Source organism: Eucyclogobius newberryi, unplaced genomic scaffold, assembly GCF_026437365.1.
Source record: "Eucyclogobius newberryi isolate DKJ021-1_F unplaced genomic scaffold, fEucNew1.0.hap1 SCAF_122, whole genome shotgun sequence".
NCBI classification, from domain to species: Eukaryota; Metazoa; Chordata; class Actinopteri; order Gobiiformes; family Gobiidae; genus Eucyclogobius; species Eucyclogobius newberryi.
In genome coordinates, this window is record NW_027315749.1 from 163,820 (window position 1) to 180,161 (window position 16,342).

The 16,342-nt window shown below is 39.5% G+C and overlaps 1 protein-coding gene across 1 annotated transcript; it reads left to right on the forward strand.

Moving 5' to 3' along the window:
* The first annotated feature begins 1,102 nt into the window (after positions 1 to 1,102).
* LOC140357030 (uncharacterized) lies at positions 1,103 to 10,953 on the forward strand. The gene is made up of 11 exons (XM_072442004.1): positions 1,103 to 1,167; positions 1,388 to 1,477; positions 1,549 to 1,800; positions 1,869 to 2,180; positions 3,071 to 3,158; positions 8,971 to 9,053; positions 9,529 to 9,864; positions 10,019 to 10,285; positions 10,371 to 10,445; positions 10,515 to 10,605; positions 10,947 to 10,953. Exons 1-11 carry the CDS (start codon positions 1,125 to 1,127, stop codon positions 10,951 to 10,953), a joined length of 1,644 nt encoding a protein of 547 aa, XP_072298105.1. The 5' UTR covers positions 1,103 to 1,124.
* The last annotated feature ends 5,389 nt before the right edge of the window (positions 10,954 to 16,342 follow it).

Consider the following 16,342-nt stretch of genomic DNA (forward strand, 5'->3'; position numbering starts at 1 on the left):
GTCACAAACAGCTGAGCAAGATGTGGTAATGTAAACATTATTCATAATTGATAATAATGAATTAATTGAACATTTCCGTAGACTTGCCTTGTTAAAAAAGTGAAACCACTTGGAGCCAGTGAAGTGCTCACTTTTCTTACCTGCCTTTGTGTGTAATTAATTATTGTGTGATTATGAATGTGATTGTGCTAATATCATTGGTATATTTGTGTTTTCAGTGTGAGGAGCAAATTGACCCGTACCGCACCTTTACTGAGACGAAGGGTGGACTTTATTCAGTTGTTAACTTGAATAACAGAAGCATTTAGTAGCTCTTAATGTATTTAACCTTTTTAGCCATTAGGTGTCACTGGATTCAACTCTGCTCTTTTGAATAAGTTATGTCTATGTAACAAATACCTTACATATTAAGTTGTTGTTTTTTTCTCTCCACAATTTTAAGTGGGTTATGTAATAATGTAATGCAAAATAACTGACCAACTAATGAAAACTGAAAGTTACAAACACATTTGCTTGGTACTGCTTCTTCTGTTACTTAGCAACAGATCAGGAATTTATACTCTCTTAATTTGTTGATCACAGTAAAAATAATGAGGGGGAATAAAATGTATTTCCTTATTTATAACATTATCAGAATTGTAAAACAAGTCAGCAACAGAGGTACTTTTTTATGTTAAGCTGGAAAATTTGAAAATGCTGAGAAATATTTGAGACGACGTTCCCAAACAGTGTGCCACATTTACTGTGCTATCATATATCTGGTTTGTTTCATTATATATCAGCGTTGTTAATGTTTTTTTAGTGCTTCCTCTTGGGTTCCACAGGTACTTTCCTCAATTACATTTCCAAAGAACCTGGATGTAATCTCCAGGTATTTGTTTTTCAATTCTGTATCTAACAACGATGATATTAATAAAAAAAACTGTATGTTATTGTTTGGGAATGGTGTCTTATGTACACTGCATGTTTCATTTTTACATATGGAAGTGTACATATCATTTATATATATATATTAAAAATGACTCACTATCGTTCTGACAGCTGGAATAGTTACTTTCACTTTCAATTCCTGTTGCATTTAAAGCCAGTCGGTCTCAGTCAAACAGAAAGTAACCGAGCCTGGGATGTGGTCCATATTTCTGCTCATAATGTACCTGGCTTTAAAAGGTGAGTTGAAGAACACTTGGATACATTTGTCACAGGTAGTGTCACACTTAGTGAAACATGGCATGTTCTGTCAGACATTTATACTTGAAATTCTGTTATGTCATTTTGTTGTTACTGTATATAGTGTGTGTTTTCCCTTTTTAATCACCTTTATAAAATACAACTGTAATGTTTTTTTTTCTAATGATCCTATACCTGACATGCAGCTTGTTATATCCAGCCTGGGCTTTACAGATTACTGGACATGGAAACACCTCAGCTGACTACGGCGGTGACGCACACTTCAAATGCAAACTGGATGACCCGAAAGGTACAGAAGCAGGTTGGATTTGAAATATCTGACAAGCAAACGAGAAACACATTTGCTTTTTCACTGTGCAGATGTACTCCAGGTCACGTGGCAGCGGCTCTTTAAGGACAATTCGATAGAAAACTTAGCCACCTACAGTAAGCGCTTTGGGGAGCAGGTGAACGAGCCGTACAAGGGCAAAATCCTCCTGTCAGAGGGGTCTCTCCAGTCCTCCTCAATAACTGTGAGAAATGTGACATGGGCAGACGAAAGCTGCTACGTGTGTTCGTTTAATGCGTATCCCGGGGGCTCCAAAAGACACCAGACCTGCCTCACAGTGCAAGGTACAAAACCATCCTCATTAACCAACTAGATATGATTTTAAGTCAAATATTCTCACCTTTCTTGATAGGAGTATCCGATGTCAAAACTCAGGTGTACACACCCATTGACCAACCTGAGAGTAACAGGGTCATATTTAGCTGCTCTGCCACTGGAAACCCGCTCCCCAACATTCAGTGGGAATATTCGCATGATATTGTGGAGCAGTCGCAGACTTCAGTGCTGACCAATGATGACCGTACACTCACCAGCAGCAGGAACATGACTCTGAAAATGTCTCCGGACTGGGACGGACATGTTTACTGTCTGATCAATCCTGGGATGAGAGGAGAAAAGAGGGAGACCATTATTTATACAAGAATTGAGGAGAATGCAGAGCGTGGTAGGTGTATTTTTGTCTTCACCCTAAGGCCCCTAACCAGTTAAAAAGCTGCACTGTGTAACGTCTGCCACCTACATTTCTACATGAATACAATCATCAATCATCATACAATCATCCATACTTCCCAAAATGTTCCATAGAAAGGCATAAAAATGATCCCTCTCCATGTCAAATGTTTCCATTGTAGAGGCCCTGTGCCAGGTGCACTGCTGCCCCCTGGTGGAGGTTTGAAAACATGGTCACGTACCATGTTTTCTCTGGAATCTGATGGTGCTTTCCCAGCTGGTTCATCTGTATCCAAACCACCTTTAAATATCTTGGGGCACATATTATTTACACAACAATTATTACTGAGGGGATTTTTGATATCTTGTTTACTTCTTGAGTAAACTAGATCTGACTGAAAACTGGCCTAAACATTTACATGTTTCCTTTTTTTTTAAAACTAAAATTGTACTAAATCAGGCTTAGAATTAGATATTTACAAATTCTTCTGTTTCTTCCATCAAATTGTGGTTAGCTTGTATGTTGAAAGAGCTAACTGTGTGTAGGATTGTTTTTAAATTTGATTGATGGAAAATGACACATAAAGAAAGTTAGAAAGTTGACTGGTTGAATATGGAATAATAATACTAAACACATTAAATGTAATACTTCTACTAATAATATTGAAGTGAATCAGCTGATGCATCTTTCAGTTTCATTTCAGTTTCAGTTATAAGTTTCTACATGACACACTCCCTGTCCTGTCACAACCTAAGAGGAGATGACCGTAGCATGGGTCACTGAGAGAGGGGGTTTGACTAGAATATATCAGAGAGTTCAGCAGGAATTGTTTTCAGAAGCTTTTGTCCCGAAGCTGACTGACCTGTGTCTTTTCTGTCCAATAGATGACAACACAATTCACTCTGCCATTATTGTCAGCATTATTCTTGCCATTATTGTCATCTCTGTTGTTAGTACACTTCTGTTAAAAAGGTAAGCACTTGTGTTGTCTATATTTCTTTTAAACATTAACGTAATTATCATTAAAACTATAATGTTTTTCAGGTCCAAATGTCGACAAACGCCTGAACAAGATAATGCTCTGACAGTGCTATGATTATAAGCTTCTATAAAATCACATACAGGATCAGCACTTTACATTTTCCTTTCAAGATTATTTTAAGTATTGTATTTATTTAACTGGGAAAGCATTATTTATAGACTAACTACTTTTAAATGATCATCCGACACAAAGCCGAAGATGTTGCATTGAGATATCTGATGAGTGAAAGAAGAGTATGTGAACTGTTTTATTTTCTGGAATTACCGGCAAGCAGGAAATGCCCAGAAGCAGAAAAACAAGAATGTTATAAGTTGTGGTTTATGAGAGTTCATCTGTTTATTTTAATTTATTATAATGATCTATATTTTATCAGGCACTCTTTTGCACTTTAACAAATGTATGCTCTAAAGTATAAAATAAAATGTGTGTTATTTATGTAGAATCAAGTGCTTTACATATAATTTAAATGTACAAATTCACACAATTTACACATTTACAGTCAATATAAAGAATACTTTAAAATCAATGAACGTGTGACTTCATTAATTGTTGATACACCCAGTGTTTTTAGAGCATAATCAGCCTTATATGGAATAATCAGACGACCTCAGACTGAGATAACTAACCGTCCAAATGTAAATCATTCACGCAGTGTTTATGTTCAAATCAAGTACAAATGCTGTGGTTATTGCGCCCCCTGGTTATACTAGGCCATAGGCTGTAACTCAGAATGTGGCTAGAAAATGAATTTCGCTCCACCACATCAAGACTACTTTTCAAAAGTGGTTTTCAAATCTCAAAGATGTACTTGAGCTGGGGGCAAATGTTCTCCGCCGTGTCGAAGTTGCCAGTTTACCCAAATATGTGACAAATCTTCATACCTTATTTTTTTCAGTCTTTGACTGATTACTTCAGAAATTCAGATTCTCAGAAACATAACTACTTTCTTGGAGGATGTAAAGTGGTGAGACTCTGGGTGCTTTAGTTTATGTGCAAATGTAAGTTAAAAAAACAGTTTTCACAATTTTGCATGTTATCGTTACGTACTTGAAAACTCTTACTCCACATTTAGTATTCAACTGAATGCTTCAACAATTACAAATTCTCTATTCTTGATTCATACTACACTATAAAAACATCTAAAATTAGTATTTTAACCCTTTCAACACCAGTTGCCCATTTGAAGAAAGCAAACATAGGCTATTGGTAAAAGTTTTATTCTATAGAACGGATATAATTTTATGTAATGTATTTTCAATATGAACAAATAATTACAATCATAAAAGCAGTATTTACATCGTGATAAACAGGCTAATTAACATGTGTATCTTTCGATCTAGTATAAGGCAAACTTTCTACAGAATAGGATATACATACAAACAGAGGAATGATATAAGTATGATTGATGTCAAAATGTGTAAGTACAACACTGGTTTGATTTTTACCTTTTGAGAACAAATATATATATCTTGGCAAATTGACAGTGAACAAAGATCAACCTCCTCGGATACATGTACCATGTTAGACAATGTCAATTTATCACTAGCACCTACACACCAAGCTAGTAAGTTATAAAGTTCAATTGGCACAATCTTTCTGGCAGAGGAAACATTTAGATCCTCTGATGTAGGAGGCCAATTTACATCCATACTAGGGGCACTTTTGACCGCTTGTTTCATCCATACTAGGGGCACTCTTGACCGCTTGTTTCATCCATACTAGGGGCACTCTTGACCGCTTGTTTCAGTGATACTAGGGGCACTTTTGACCGCTTGTTTCATCCATACTAGGGGCACTCTTGACCGCTTGTTTCAGTGATACTAGGGGCACTCTTGACCGCTTGTTTCATCCATACTAGGGGCACTCTTGACCGCTTGTTTCAGTGATACTAGGGGCACTTTTGACCGCTTGTTTCATCCATACTAGGGGCACTCTTGACCGCTTGTTTCAGTGATACTAGGGGCACTCTTGACCGCTTGTTTCATCCATACTAGGGGCACTCTTGACCGCTTGTTTCAGTGATACTAGGGGCACTCTTGACCGCTTGTTTCATCCATACTAGGGGCACTCTTGACCGCTTGTTTCAGTGATACTAGGGGCACTCTTGACCGCTTGTTTCATCCATACTAGGGGCACTCTTGACCGCTTGTTTCAGTGATACTAGGGGCACTCTTGACCGCTTGTTTCATCCATACTAGGGGCACTCTTGACCGCTTGTTTCAGTGATACTAGGGGCACTCTTGACCGCTTGTTTCATCCATACTAGGGGCACTCTTGACCGCTTGTTTCAGTGATACTAGGGGCACTCTTGACCGCTTGTTTCATCCATACTAGGGGCACTCTTGACCGCTTGTTTCATCCATACTAGGGGCACTCTTGACCGCTTGTTTCATCCATACTAGGGGCACTCTTGACCGCTTGTTTCATCCATACTAGGGGCACTCTTGACCGCTTGTTTCATCCATACATGGGGCACTCTTGACCGCTTGTTTCAGTGATACTAGGGGCACTCTTGACCGCTTGTTTCATCCATACTAGGGGCACTCTTGACCGCTTGTTTCAGTGATACTAGGGGCACTCTTGACCGCTTGTTTCATCCATACTAGGGGCACTCTTGACCGCTTGTTTCATCCATACTAGGGGCACTCTTGACCGCTTGTTTCATCCATACTAGGGGCACTCTTGACCGCTTGTTTCATCCATACTAGGGGCACTCTTGACCGCTTGTTTAATCCATACTAGGGGCACTCTTGACCGCTTGTTTCAGTAATACACCTGCACTGTAAACTGTCCTTGAGAGCTCTCGCAGTGCTGCATCTTTACCACTTTCTGGCACCATTTCTCCATCACTACATGACATCTCAGAAACTGACATATCAGTTTCAGTTGAAAAATCCTGGTGGAGAAGTCCTGTCGTCTCTGTGGAAACCATTTCACTCAGGTTTCTTCTTGGTGGTTTGTGAAAATTCAGCTGTGGGAAGTCTCGCTGTAATCTCTTCTTCAGAAGATCGGATCTGTAAAAATTAGACAAGGAATAGAAATTCATAAGTATTGATAGATTACTATTTTATTTCACCCTGGAGAGACAAAGAGACCACGAGAATGGACTGTTTAGCAAGCTTTATTCTTGAGTTATTTGGCGCTCAGACCCCGGCGGAAGACGTTGCAATCATGGGCACTCCATGATCTATTTGTATTAGATGTCTCCCCCCGGAGCCTGGAGACTGGTGGTGGTAGATGTTAAGAGGAGGTAGAGGATGAGGGGAATGTAGAGGAGGAGCAGGGGAGGCGGTGGGTCGCAGTACGGTTTGAACGGCCGAGCCATCTGCCTGAGGGCTTAAATGTGACCGCCTGGTGCTGATTGGGAGCAGGGGAGGAGTCACTGGGAGCGTTGATTGGGGATGAGGAGCAGGTGCGAGGGCCATGGTACAGACGCCCCCTGACCTTTCACCCTACTTCTTTGGCCAGGAAAAACTGCATAACCTCTTGGGATAAGCGCAGAAACCTGGGAGAGTCCATGGTGAAGTGAGGGATCTGACTCTCACAGACGGACAGGCCACGCCCGCTTGAGTGCGATGATGGCGCTGGGGAGAGGGGTCCTTCCATGGAGGCCTTGACGTAGATGGGTGGAGTTAGGTCTTCCAGGCTGAATTTACGCAGGCTTCATTTGTTTTTTAGTTTTAGTTTTAGAATTATTATTTTATTTGTGTTTTAGTATCCTATGTTTGTGGTTTATTTTGTGTTGTGTTTTAACAGGGTAACCACTTTTCTCACTGGGTTTTCCCTGTATAAATAAATAAAATGAATGAGAATATGTAGACTCCTGTAGCTAACAGGATTGGTCTGATCTTGAATGAAATTTCATGAATAAACATAGCTGTGATGTTTATCTGATCTTCCATTTTTTTCTTTCATAAACAATAAGAATAATTTAATTACCGATAAATTCCATGACCAGGGTGTTTTTTGATGACTTCTGGAACAGGGGAGCTTCTTCATTCTGAGGATTTCCTGGTTTTCAATCAGTTGTGTCCGGATGACACAGTGTCACAGAATGCTGTATGCCTGCCGTACTCCCAGACTTTAGGTCACCTGTATAAAGCAAGGAAATGCAGTGATTGGTCAGTGATTGAAATATACTAGCTCACTACAAACAGAAATTTGCTTTGATTCAAACGTCTTTAAAATTATCGTGTAGTCATTACAATTATTTTCAATTAAATTATGAATTTATATAAATTATATGGAAATATATATATTTTATTTGATTACCAAAATGTTACCTTTCATCACTTGTCTTCTTTGTCAGAAAGCTTGTGTATTCTTTGTAACACCTCTTGTGATAGAGGTGCCTTCAATGGCAACACAATCTTTACCTCTGGTACACATCAGGATGGATTCATCTGCTCTTGATTCAGCTGCTTTGACCAAACTTCCTAGAAAAGAATTTCAATCAAGGGTGAGCACAATCAGTAAACAATCGCAAAAGTTGTATTGCCCTTTTAATCAACTCACATCATCATACAGTCTTACGTACATTACATCTACACCTACATGTAATAAACTAGGCACATATTATAAGCACTTATAGGAAGTTTTCAAACTTCCTATAAGTGATCTGTTCTTTTCTTCTGTATCTACCTCTGGATCTTCCTGCGTTGCATCAATGAAATTTCCCCATGTGGGACAATAAAGGAATATCTTATCTTATATATGTATATGTATATTTTGGCCAACTTATTTCACTGTGATTAGTCCTATTTACCACGAGCAAGAGAAAACACACATGCCAGAATCAGTATATAATCTACTCACCAGCAGTTAAAGTTTCAGCTTGGACCAATTTATCTTTCTTTGTCTTGTGAGCCTCTTTGATACAGCGATCAACTTTCTTGCAAATGATGCAAACTGCAGGAAGTACATCGCTTGACTTTTTAGATGATTTTGTCTTAACATCTGTGGTAGATCTCAGTCCTTTGGGAGAAGGTGGCAGAGTAGATGTGGTAGATTCAGCGTCATCCTCACCCTCTCCATGCTGCCCACAGACCGACTGTTTTGATTTTCAGCACTAGCAATTAGTTTCTTGTCAATGAAACGTCCGAAGAAGCCACAGAAGACGTAGGATAGTTTTGTTTGGCGAAGTCGTCATCGTGTACACAAACAGCTGCCGCTAACGCGCGGTCTATTCCGTCGATTTCTATCCACTTCTGAGCACAACTCATCAGCTTCCTCCAGCGGACACAACAGCTTCCTCCAGCGGACACAACAGCTTCCTCCAGCGGACACAACAGCTTCCTCCAGCGGACACAACAGCTTCCTCCAGCGGACAACAGTCAGTGGCTGTGTTTGTTCTTTTTCTACCGATGAAATGTGTGTGATGCACGTGTAATCCATATTTTCATAGCGTTTTCTATCGGCTCGAGTGACAACATGCCGGTCCACGGGAGCAGCCATGTTTGATGTTGTTGTAGTAATCTCTCCCCTGATTGGCTGATTCAGAGGCGGAATGATTCAGACGTAGGGATATTGCGCTATCAGGCTGAGAATATAGTTCCGCATTTAAGTTATCGCCGTAAAAAAACTGGTGCGATGCGAGTGGAGAACTTTTGGTCATGAGCTAATAGTACAATAATAATTTTATATTTGAAGTATTTTTTCTTATAACAGGTGTAGTGAACTTGAACGATACAGGCTACAGCCTATGACCTATTAGAACTGCTATACTTTCACTTTCATCACCAGTTTGAAAAAACGCGCGAAGATGGATGCACTCGTTCGAGCATCGGGCTTATTTATTCTTTTAATGACTACGGGTTTTCTAGAAGGTAACATTTCCCAACAGTTTATTTATAAGAATCTGCAATTATTTGTAAGTCAATGAATGTATTGGATGAGTCGGACTGTGAACATGCCATTTCTCAAGACCAGGACAAAAAGAGACACGATCTTGTGCATTTCTGTATGTTATGCCCGATTATATCATTATGAACAGATTGATTCAGATCAACATGTCTTTTAATTTATTCTGACTTTCGAATACATTTGACTAACACTACTAGAGTTGCACTTATTTTAACACTACTAACTTTAAGTCACGTGCAGTGCATCAGAAGTAAGCGTAAGTAAGTAAGTAAGCGAGTGTTTTTACAAGATTTTTTGTTTATAAGAGTTCTTTAGAGAGTTTTAAACTTCCTATATGTTATCTGTCCTTTTCCTCTGTATCTACCTGCGTTGCAACAAAGACATTTCCCCATGTGTGGACAATAAAGGAATATCTTATCTTATCTTAATGTGTCGCAGGTTTAAAGAAAGAAGTTATACAACAAGTGCATAATGATGTAAAGGCTGGAGAGGAGGTCCATCTCCACTGCCCTGTCAAAGACCCCTCAGACGTGCTGCAGGTGATGTGGCAGAAGATTCTCTCTGAAGATGAGGTCACTGTGGCCACCTGCCTCTCGTCCAGACACAGACTCAATCCTGAATTCTCCGGGAGGATCGGACTCAGGGGAGCAGGGGTTCAGAACTGCTCCTTAGTGGTCCACAATGTGACGAGACGGGACGAGGGCTGTTACCACTGTCTGATCATCACCCACTCTGATGTGGCCTACACAAGAGAAACCTGCCTTCAGATTCATGGTTAGTACAAGGTGGTTTTCATTAGGGTGAGCAGGTACTTTTGTTAATGAATAAAACATATTTTAAACCAGGGCTAAGATTGATGAAATATTTACCTAAAACCGTGCCATACACTGAATGAGAATCATTTTAATAGGACGTTTTTTGTTTGCAGAGCTACATGGGCCTGTCCTGAATGTGACCACATCTAATTCCACAGGAGATGTGGTGGTGTCCTGCTCTGCCACTGGACGTCCTGCTCCTAATGTCACCTTACATGTCCCACAGAAACACAGGACACAAAACAGCTCAATGAGAAACAGCAATGGCACAGTGACGGTGGTCTGCACTGCTGAGCTGTTCCAGCTCAAGGAAGCACAAGAGTGTCACTGCTCTGTCACATCACCATTTGGGCATGACACAGTCGTTCAAACCATCCCAGGTGAGGGAAACTATTCTGACAATTTCAGAGGACATTTAAAATAAAATAGTAAGTCAATAAATGTATCTGCATTATGCATTGGCAGCTCCCGGTTCTCTTACACCCATCTCTAGCAAATCAAGAGCGAATCAAAGTGATATGGATTATGGTTTAGTTTACGGTAAGTTTAGTCCAATATAATATTTATGCATAATCAGAGCGTGACTGTGTTATTTTTTTTGTCTTTTAGTCTTTTATGTTGGACTGGCCTGTGGATGTGTGATGGCTATTGTTGTCATAGCTATTGTTGTTCATGTTGTCAAGAAAAATCTAAAGGGAAGGTAGGTACTAAAGCATCCGTGTTTTGCTGGCGAATGGAGTAAGTCATGAACTTATTATTACCGTAAAACCAGAGACCAAATATTACAGTTTTAAGAGAAGTACGAGTGTGAATGAAATAAGAAATAAAATGGCTTATATTCAACTTAAGTGAATTATTAAGGAACATTTCATAAACAGTGAGAAAATAGTTTTCACTTTCCTCGAGTCAGTGACTCTTAATCTTTTCCATTAATCAACCTCCATAATAACAACTGTTGGCATTCATGACACCCAAATAAAAGCATAGGCTACTCACAAGTTATGAAGTAGCCTTATGTTTATTGTTTGATATTCTTTTTAGGACATGAGCCTAAAGGTGAGAATGCATTTATATCGTGTCAAGCCTTGTTTAAGACCACATGTAAGTTCTAAGTTTCCCTTTATCCTCTGGGGACCCTTGAGATCATTTAACGACCCCCATGGGGGTTCTAACCTTCAGGTTTAGAACCACTGACTGAGATTATGATGATAAGGAGCAAAAGAGAGAAGCTGCAGCTGCATCGGAGAGGGAGGGGCCGGCCCCACCAAATACTTGAGAAAAGCAAGGACACATGAGGAGACTAAAGAGACACACTGTGGCCTTGACTCAGTGCTTTCTCCTAAACAACTGCAGTAACTGTTTGCTGTTACTGCCTCAGGACTGGCTAGAGGAGCTGTCCATTAAAATGCTCTTACCTTATCATCGAGATTGTTGATACATTCTAAACACAAATTAAAAATTTGAGCACAGCCCTAGACATGAAGCGCTCGTCCACCAAGTGAGTGAACAATGCAATGCAAAACATCTGAGTGTCATTTTTATTATATTTTATAGGCGCATGAAAGACAAGAATTTGGAAAAAGAAAATATGCACCCGTAAGTCCCTTTTGCTTTATCAATTATATTATAATATTTATTATTATTTGTTGATTGTTTTTTTCTTCCATTTTACCTCAAATTCCAGGGCAAAAACACCAGAACAGTCGAAGGAGGAAAATGTGACTTTACGTAAGAGGACGCCCCCTACGGAAGAAGGAAATCAGTGTACACATCTGCTCACACCTAGAAAGCTTTTTCACTCTCAAATTGCATAGTTATGGTTCTGTTCCAATGTTTCCCAATGTGGGGGTCTGATTTCCTGGGCCAATATATATGGCTGAATGACATACCACTCAAATATTCATGGCTTCCTGTTACATGTAATATTTTGAGGACTTTTTCCCATTCAAAAGAATGGTCCTACATTGTAAATTGCTATGGCAATTTCTCATTCTGAAATGATCATGATGAAACGATCATACCCAGTTTTAAAGGTCCACTATGTAACTTTTCTGGTTGGAGTCTCTTGTTTGTCTCTGTGAAGATGTTATAGATGCCTGGAATGTTTCACAATAGGGCATTAAACTTTTTCAATAACATGTGTTTCTATTGCTTAAAGGGGACATTATACTGTATATGTATTTGTATATGCTTTTAACAATGTTATTAGGATGTTTCCTCATCAGTGCACTCAGAATTTCATTGTTTCAGGTCTTTACAGAAATGATTATTTTTGAAAGAATTATGACGATTTGAGCTTCACACCAACACAAGCTTTTTAACTTGACCTGATGGCATCACCTGTTTCTCTCTATGAAGAACATTCCAGCGAAGGCAATACATCTCCATGGTTACAAGCAAAGTTACACACTGCAGCTTTAACCATTTCTGTAATAATAATTTACTGTGGAGGTCCAGGCTTTGGTTATGGGGTCAGGTCCCTGGAATATCATTACTAAAAAAGAAAAGGAAAAAAAGCCGGTTGTTTTCTGTGAATCCTATAGCAGTTGACTCATTCCTCACCTCCAAGCCAACTTAGGAGAGGCACAGGTGGTTTCCAGTTGGCTCAGTGGGCAGGAAAGACAGCTGAAGGTAAGGCAAAGGAAGCCCATTGACATTGATGGGACACACTTGATAAAAAGAGTGAAAATACAACTGCCTCCTGCTAAATATAATGTCCTGAATTCCTTATCTAGTGTGGGAAAAAAATAAAACTTACTCAGAGTTTGCATGACTGTGATAAAATGTGAATATATGATTATATTTCTGTGATGTATTTTATCTGCATAATAGTGATATTTTATCTGCATCATTAGTCTAAGAGAAGAACGGGTGTGTGACAGCATTTGTTTGTGAAGGGGTCGTAAAGATGGGCCAAAGGATGTTGCCCCAGAGGGGGGGGGAGTTGCACCCCCCCTTGCAGGCTTTATCTCTACGGAAAAATACCAAGTGCCTTGATGTGAGGCTGACCAATGAGAAATGTGACCCGCCTATTCCAGAATATCTAATAAAACCAACCAGCATGGGAAAAAACAGTGTGAGACGCGGGGGTGAGACGCAGGAGGGTCAGCCAGGCTCCTTACAACGGCTTGGCTGACACAGTCCCCGCGTTTTCTCCCATGCATGCCACACAAATGTCTGATATTTCTGTGTCGTTTAATATTCTAAGTTGAATTGTGTTCTCTATGTGTTAAGGAATAGCATCGGTGCATGTCTAATTCCATGACATTTTCTGGTCCTATCGAGCCGGACGACCAGCTGCCCTTCGCGGAGATTGACGGGTGAATCGGTCAAGTCTGTGCACAGCTAAAAGAAGTCCACTTTTCCCGTGGCCGCCCATCGCACCTCAGTCTCCGCGAGGAGAGCGCGTCGTTTCGAAGCAGCAGGAGAACACAGGCGACGAAGAGGGTCAGACAAAACTTTGTGTGTGAAAGAGTTAGCCATGAAACGTTTTATGCATAGGCTTTGTGCAGGAGTTTAGTTACTCGCATAAAGAGGAGTTTAATATTTCTCAGTCAAAAATACAGGAGTTTAATATTTCTCATTGACAAAAAATACAGGAGTTTAATATTTCTCACTGACAAAAAATACAGGAGTTTAATATTTCTCAGTAAAAAATACAGGAGTTTAATATTTCTCAGTCAAAAATACAGGAGTTTAATATTTCTCAGTCAAAAATACAGGAGTTTAATATTTCTCAGTCAAAAATACAGGAGTTTAATATTTACTCATTAAAAAAGAAAAATATTGGTTGGCTTTGTGTAGATAAGTTCTCACATAAAGGAGTTAAATTGCTCACCACGAGTTAAGTTTCTCACCGAAAGAAAGTCATGAAGCCTTATGCCGAGTTGTTACTGACATAAAGATGTGTGAATGTAAGCGCTGTGCACGAGCGAAGTAAGTAAGAGAGAAGTGTGAATGTGTGAATGAGGATTAATAAGTGATTAACTAACAAGTGTGAATCACAATTAATCATACAAGGGTCACAAGGCGTTATTCTGAGAGATCTAAAATTTGCAGTCACGGGTGAATCTTAAACACCACGTTTATGTTCGGAGAAATCTAATATGGAATTTTCTCTAGAAGCTTGACATTGACCGTGACTGTAAAGCAAGTAGCATTTCTCTCAGACGACCGAGACCAAATAATGCCAAAATTATCACCCCAAACTGTAAAAAGACAAAGGAAAAGTCATAAGAGGATTTTGGAGGGAGACTTCCAGCGTGCTCAGATGACGTGGCAGAGAGGGGGAGATAAGGGGGGTCAACAAGGCAGGAGAATGGGAAGAAAGCAGTTCAGAGGACGCTCTGAACTGATGAAATAAGTAAAGCTAAACTCAGCTGGTTTTAAATATTAGTATTTGAGAGCTCTGTAGAACAAATTTAAGGGTTTTGTTTGACAACAGTCAATTATAAAGATTTTATTAAACTTGATAAGAGATGAAGATGAATTCAGATTTTTATAGATGGCCAATATTTTGGGGAATGTGATCACAGACAGGACACTTCCTGTCCCCGACATAGAAGACAAAAGTTGTGTTTTTACGGTATCATGTTTTTTTGTGTGCACCAAACAAAGCTATGTTTTGTTTTGTTTTGTTTTGTTTTATTTTTGGACTTGACGAAAATATTTTTTTGGACTTAATGCATGACTAGATCAAAGTACAGGACGAAAAGACAGAAGTGTTTTTAAATTTAGGATCAAATACAGGCACAGGCCTGGAAGTGATAATGTGGGTAAATGAGTGACTACTGATGTTTTTGGACGTAGAACGGGCAGTAAGTAAAGTCATAGTAAAAGTTATATCAGTAACTTATTTATTTGTATTATCATGAGGAAACCTCGCATTGCATGTAGACGTAAGTGAGGGAATAAGTTAAATAGTGACGTCCGATGTCCTCCTTGGAAAGACATGAATGGGTCATTAACTAAAGGCAAACGACACCAAGTCATAAAAGATAGTCAGAGATAAGGGGCTATTGACTGGCAAATAATCTGGAGAGGACTCAGGATGGAGCAGATGTCGTTATCTTTACGTATCACAGTGACAATTAACAGCAACACCACCTCAGGGGGGTTGACGTGATGGGTAATAGGAAAAGTTAAAATTAACAGGGAAAGAATTTGACATTCTAAAGTAAATGCCTGAAGGATTGTGGAGATTCAATCAAGAATTGAATAGATTTAAATAAGACAATATCATCTAAATTTAGACGTTATAGAAGTTATGAAAACCAGTGATAATAGGACTTAAACATTATAGGACTCAGGACGGAGGCAAGAGATGGTTAGACTGATAAAATGATGTGCCTTATGTACAAGGGGAAGGTTTAGAATCATTTTGATTGTTATACACATATAGACTTGCTAGAACAAACTAATACACAATGTTTGTAAAGCACCACATGAGCAGGTGTGAGAGATTGAGTTTGAAACTCACCTGAAGCACATATAAAAGATTAGCACATATTATATTAGATGTGTGACTTTATGCAGGCCACACAAACAGAGGAGATGTGAAATTATTAATTATGTGAAGAATTCTAAGTTGTGAACTGACCCTTATGGCCAGCTCAACGGGGGAATTATTGAGATAATTATTATTGTTTGATGTATTTGAATCACACACACACACACACACACATACACACACACATACATACGCGCGCACACGTGGAGACCAAACATTTAGAGTTTGAGACATTTAGAGTTTGAGACATTTAGAGTTTGAAACTTTTAGAGTTTGAAACATTTAGAGTTTGAAACAAATGGTGGTAAAACAGATAGGTTAGGGCAGTGTCGGATTACAGACACACAGGGGGGGCCCAGCGCCGTGGAAGGGGGGCTCAGCCAGGGATGTGACCACTGAACTGTGAAAGGTCAAGAGGTGACATTGCGGAGTGGAAGACAGACGCAATTCCATCTCTTCCTTGATTACATACTGGATTAGTGAACGTTGTAAACTATCTGGATTATTTAATTTTGTTTAAATGTAGTAGTTTGAGAAATGGGCAAAGCCATATCTCAAAAAGGAGGGATATGATACGTGTAAACAAATATTCCGAATCAATAATTACTAAAAAAAAAAATGTGTAAACAAGAAAACTGTTTGAAATACACTGAACTGTCGAAAAGACTTTGTTTATCACCACAGCAGAACGTGTTGGAGATGTGGTGTTTACAGAGACGGAGCCAAGTGGACAGCCAAGGGGACGGAGCCACACCGTGTCGTCCTCACACTGACCATTGGAGGGACGAGAACATGGGTGCTCTCATGGGAAAGTGAGAGAAATGTCTGGACAACACAACACCAGATCCATAACATTGCAGACGCAGGACTTCGTTTGTATGAGTTTTGTCCAGAATCTACGGTAGAGTACGATACTCTGCTACGATGA